We start from the raw sequence: 5,737 nt of genomic DNA, 5'->3' as shown, positions 1-5,737 counted from the left end.
CGGTTTGAGGCGTGTGTGTGTGTGCGCGCGCATAGTTATCTATTGATCGGTGTTTCTTAGTTGGCAGGCACGCAACGAGAGTCATCTTTTTTCTTCTGGTCCCTCTTTCCTTCCAATCAGTCTGTTTATTGGTACCTGTGAATACGCTTATTTCGCAATTCACAATTATTTTCTCTTTTTTTCCAATTCGAAAAAATTGTTTTTTTTCCTGAAATTTTATGATATTTTGATAACCTTGATCCTTATCCATTTTTTCTGCAATTCAGCATTGTTTCTGTTTTCTTCAAAATTAATCTCCTTTAAAAGTAATCTTACAGTGCACAGCATTGGTTCAGCAAATGTGCTCCACTGGCAAGGGAATCTTTTAAGTGAAGGTAGGAATCAGCAGAAACCACCTATTCACATAGATCGGGAGTGGCATGGTCAAAAACCTATAAATCCGTTTTCAAAGTCTGCTAACGAGAACTTTGAAATGCTGAAATTCCAGATTCGGTACCAAAAAATCACATTTTCAGTGTAATATCGGTAAATTTCAAATTCGATTTTCTTCACTCCTAAGAGGTTTTAAAACTTGAATTATCTTGTTTTAGACTTGAAATTATGTGGAATTTTATATTTCAAACATTTTCTGAAAAATGTAAAAGTTTTGGAAAATTTCAAAATTTTTCTAGATTTCGGTGGACCCAAGTTTCCGATTTTGCAAACTTTTTGAAGAAAATGTTTGAAATATGAAATTCCACACAATGTCAAGTATAATACAATAAGTTTCAAGTCCTATAACCTCCTAGGAGTAGAGAAAATCAAATTTGAAAATTCCCGATTTTACACTGAAAATGGGATTTGTTGGTACTGAAACTGGAATTTCAGCACTTCAAAGTTTTCGTAAGCAGACTGTAAAAACGAGTTTATAGGTTTTTGACCATGCAACTTTCGATCTATGTGAATAGGTGGTTTCTACTGATTCCTACCTTCACTTAAAAGATTCCCTTGCCAGCGGAGCACATTTGCTGAACCAATGCTGTGCACTCCAAGATTACTTTTAAAGGAGATTAATTTGGAAGAAAACTGAGACAATGCTGAATTGCAGAAAAAATGGATAAGGATCAAGGTTATCAAAATATCATAAAATTTCAGAAAAAAAAACACTTTTTTCGAATTGGAAAAAAAAGAGAAAATATTCTTTACAATTTCTTTTTGAAAAAGGCTGAATAGGGACTCATTCTCTATCACTCTTTCGTTATCTTCATATTCTCTCTTTCAAAAATTCAATTTCACCGATTTTTCAGATGGCTACTGCTTCTTCCACGACTCCTTGGTGTGGATTCGATGAGTTCCACATCGATCTCATCAAGTTTTTCCGAGACCGCGCCGTGCAGACAGTCGAGCCATTGAAATTGCGCACCTTGTGCAGGGAATTCATGAAGGATAATTGTCCACATCTGACTATCCCTCATCTTCAGCATCGGTGAGTTGTGGATTTTAAATCTTTGACTTTTTTTTTAACCGATATGTTTTACAGCGCCGCTCTCGTCAAAAACCGAATCCATGAGTTGAAGGAGTTTGATATGGAGACTAGGATCAGAATGCTGTTCGCATTAGGTGTTCCTGTCGATGAATACTTTGCTGATGAGTAAGTAGAAGAGCAATTAAAGAAAAACGCGAAATACAAGAATTTTCAGGATTCGTGAGCAGGAAGACGTGATCTTGGAACTAGATGAGCGCAATCGAATCACAAAGTACGAAAAGAAGGGAGGAATCAAGTTGACCGGCAAGCAGGTGAGCAGTTTTTTGCTAGAAACTTTATGAATTGGCCTGGCAATCCGAGCCGGCCAGTCATTCCATTACTGAAGATCCATAATCCCAATTTTTCAGACCCATATTGGCTTTCGAGGGTTCTCGGAAAAGGATCGGAGTATTCAGAGCCGAATGATGGAGCATCTGGCTAAAAGGTCGACAACTGTCAACGCTCCTCTTCCAGTTACTGCGTTCTTGAACGATTTCAAAGAATGTACCGGAGAAGAGTCGCTGGTGGGCATGATGTGGAAACGGTGAGGCTAATGTAAATTGTTTGAAAATTGATAAATTGTAAATAATTACAGATATGACGTCGTCAAGTCGAACATTTTCGGCGCGACAGAATACGATTTGAATACTCGAATCAAGATGCTTTTTATCTCCGGAGCCAGACTTCCGGATCGTGTTCTTAAAGAGTGAGTGAGCTGACCATTTGAAAGTATAGACTTCGGATCTTCTGAATATTCAATCTTCAATAGGAGAACAAACTTTCTCAAAGAAATCGATCAACATGCTCTCATTTCAGACTTCAAAACATTGCTTTTGTCAATGTCGACTCAGAGAACCGGATCATTGGGTTCTGTGCTTATGACGGAAGCCTCGACTTAATAGGCACTCACATGCACCTCGGAAAAAAGAAGTCCGTTTTTGAAGAATCTTTGAATACCGAACCGGAGGAGGATTACTATGGGTATAACGATGTCTCCGGCAACAGCAATCTGGTTGTTCCGAAAAGAGAAGAGAGTGAGGAGAGGTAACGATTTTGTATTCATTGGAGTGATAAAAGTGTATACGTTTAAAGGCGAAGCCAGAAAAGAAAGCCCGTCGAGCTGAAAAGTTTGGGGGAACCAGTGCCCAAGAAGAATCATTCGATGCCAGGTCCAAGTTCGGTTAAGAAAGAGGTCACTGAGCAAGAAAGATTGGAGAACTATATGGCTGGAATCGATTCAACTTCTCCTGTGAGAATCAAATTCGTATCAACATCGTGAGTTTTTTCTTGCAAAGAATGATGTTACGAATTTCCTTACTTTACAGATCAGAACCAATGGACGTCATCGGCAGTGGTGAAGTACTGAGAATTCTTCGCAATTTGCTCTGGTCCCTGTGCAATCCACATCTCACCAACCTCTTGAAAACAGTTGAGGAGGCTTTACTGCACAATGCTCATGAGGATATCCCAACGGAGGCTCTCAAATGCGTTTTTCTCTCAAGCCTCTATCTCGGACAAAGTCATGCTGCTGAGATCGTCCCGGTGGATTCACTGGGCCCATGGAAATCGTACCCTTACGAACAATTCCTCATATTGTACCGCTTCACCGTGTACAGTTTGGACAAGAATGAGCAACTTGAAGAGGTCCAGCAGAAGATCACCGAATTCATAGGAACTGCTGGAAACAAGGTTTTCTAAGTTTTCATTTCCATTTTATAACTTAAAATATTTTTCCAGAAACTCGAGACAACGAGACTCAAAATGATGGTCGAAAATGTCCTCGCCTTGGTCACCTAAATATGGACGTCTACTATCCATCTCCACCGATTTCAATTTTCTTGGTCTATTTTATTTTATTTTCTGTCCAATGTTATTTTTCTGTTCTCAGTATTTGACTCGCCTGAAATCTCTGTAATTCCCTTTATTTCTGATTTCCTTCATTTCCGAATCTTAATCTTGATTTTAGGACGGACTTTCCATGTCAATTGCAAATGTATTCTTGATTTCTCAGTAAATTATTAGCAATTTCATTTCTGATAATTTTTCTTGTAATTTCGCCAACAGAGATATGAGAATTGATTCTGAAAACGCATTAGAAGTGTTTGAATTTGCAAATTTCATTAAACTAGCGCTTCCGATGGTTTCAAAGCTCATGTAAAGCTAGGTGAAAGTTGGTTCGAACTCCCAAAAAAACGCAGAAAGCGCCAACACACCCGCTGACACATTTGTCGGACTCGTTTGCGCGTTTATCGGACGCGTATTTTCCCAATTCTTCAACAAAAGCATTGTGTAATACTGTTTATTGATTATCTCACTTCTCTGAAGGATGATTAGTTAAAATTTCAGAAAAATAGAGAAAAATGAAAATGGAATGAAAACTGGAGAGCTAGTGTCCAACAGACAAAATCAGAATGGAAATAGAGACAGTTGAATTTCCGGGAGCAAAAAAAAACATCGGGTGGATTTCGTATAAAAATTGGGGATTTGGTGATTGAATAAAAAACGGAGAAGAACTATCTAGAAGTACCGTTACACGTAGCAAAAACCGAGTTCGGCGTAAATGACAGAAATCGGAAGATACTGGGGAGGGATAGGAATAAATAATCATCAGCTTTGGAGTTTTCAAGGATAAATCCCGTTTTGGTTTTCAATTTCTTTGGAGTGTACTGGCGTTGTGTTTGCATCTAACCATGGATCCGTCGATTGGCAGGTTCTTATCCATTCTGCTGCGGAGCTCGAACATCATTCCAATAGTTGTAATGATCTCAGTGGCAATGCTCTGGAATTAGAAAAAATTAAAAGAAATCTATTCTGTGAGAAAGTGTTACCGAAGTGAGCACACAGAATGTATGGCAGAAAAATCGATTCTCCGGATCACGAGCGACGAAACAGAAGAAGTTGAGATCTTTGCGGTCCTGACAGACGACTCGAATTGTGTAGACACCGTATCCATCAAGTAGAGTCTGAAAGTGAGAATATTTGGTTCCTTGCTTTCTCATAATCAGTCCACAAATATTATGTTGCTGGATTTTTTTTTGAGGAATCGTCAGATCGACCGACTGTTTTGGACTCATTTACTGGGACGAGTTTTTCAGACAATAGATATAGCTAGAATTTTAGAAAATGTTTAGGAAAGGTCTTTCCCAAGTAACAAGGCACATATTGCTGGGACACCAAACCCTTGCACAAATTTTTATCATTTTTTCACCGTAAAACCTGTAATAAAAGGGTCCCCATACTGTCAACTTTGATCTTAATTTTCTCCATTCCTATGCAAGCTATCAAAACTGTGTCAACGAACAAAACATCACTGATATTATGGTAAACAATTTATCAGTTGACAGATTTTTGATATCTTCGACACGACCGAAGAGAAATTAGCTCAAACTTCACAATGTTGAGGCTCTCCTATTGCAGGTTTCTCGCTCACTCCATTTTTCAAACTTTCTAGAACTCACTTTGAATTTCTCATCGAAAATGGTAATACCATTACAAGTCAAGTCCAACGTGACACGAGGAATCGTCTCCCAATCAATAATCGACTCTTTGATAGCTGTCATAGCAACGTGCGCCTCATCAGAACAATCCGTCTCTCCAATCTCCTGAACGCCAAGATGGTGAGCACGATAGACAACGTTTCCTTGGAGCAGCTTGTTCTTGATCTTGTCGAAATCACCCTGCGGGCACTCGGCACACGCTTGCCTGCAACAAATAGGTGTTACTCTAAAAATTCTATGAAATCTCACTGTCTCGAAGTTCTTGGAGGAAGTGGTGGTGGTGGCGACATGAGAGGCTTCATCGTCTGCAGACGATTGTTATACTCTTGTCGCTTCTCATCCTCCGCTTTCTTGAAGGAATGCAGGATACGAGCAATGTGTCCGGGGCGGGTGATGCCGAGTTGCTGGAAAAAACTTAAGTTTAGTTCCAGGAACAGAGGAGCGAGTTGTACCATTAGCTTCGCAGTGTCCCAATCAATTTCAGTCAGCTTTGTCATGTGCTTGTAGCCAGCTGCGACAAAGTTGGAGATGTAGTCTTGGAGTCCAATGAAGTTGAGCCATTCACTGACATAGAAGAAGCGTCCTGAACATACAAGAAATTGGTTTTTAGAAACATTTTGCAGAGATTTTGATTTCAACTTTTTGCTGATTTTAAACTCGAGGCGTTTCTTCAATGTAGCCAAGTCGCCCGGGGTAACATTTTACAGATTTCACGGATTTTTCAGCAAGTTGGAAT

General features: G+C 39.4%; 2 protein-coding genes across 2 annotated transcripts in view; one reads left to right on the top strand and one right to left on the bottom strand.

The window, feature by feature from the left end:
- Positions 1–1,286: 1,286 nt before the first annotated feature.
- On the top strand, positions 1,287–3,301 carry CBG16073 (the record flags this gene model as incomplete). The annotated part of the gene is made up of 9 exons (XM_002643395.1): positions 1,287–1,465; positions 1,520–1,630; positions 1,680–1,776; positions 1,873–2,048; positions 2,100–2,210; positions 2,321–2,548; positions 2,597–2,779; positions 2,830–3,193; positions 3,242–3,301. The coding sequence occupies 9 exons, from the start codon at positions 1,287–1,289 to the stop codon at positions 3,299–3,301; spliced, it is 1,509 nt and encodes a 502-aa protein (XP_002643441.1).
- An 850-nt stretch (positions 3,302–4,151) lies between these two features.
- The window catches only part of CBG16074, a gene marked incomplete at both ends in the record, with an annotated part of 7,475 nt that continues 5,889 nt past the window's right edge, over positions 4,152–5,737 (bottom strand). Inside the window, 4 exons of the mRNA XM_045238887.1 lie at positions 4,152–4,283; positions 4,333–4,467; positions 4,909–5,206; positions 5,251–5,584. Coding sequence (XP_045095920.1) covers positions 4,152–4,283; positions 4,333–4,467; positions 4,909–5,206; positions 5,251–5,584 — 899 coding nt within the window. The remainder of the gene's footprint in view (positions 4,284–4,332; positions 4,468–4,908; positions 5,207–5,250; positions 5,585–5,737) is intronic.

Source organism: Caenorhabditis briggsae, assembly GCF_000004555.2.
Source record: "Caenorhabditis briggsae complete genome, chrX, whole genome shotgun sequence".
Taxonomy (NCBI): Eukaryota; Metazoa; Nematoda; class Chromadorea; order Rhabditida; family Rhabditidae; genus Caenorhabditis; species Caenorhabditis briggsae.
This window is presented reverse-complemented; position numbering and strand designations above follow the sequence as displayed.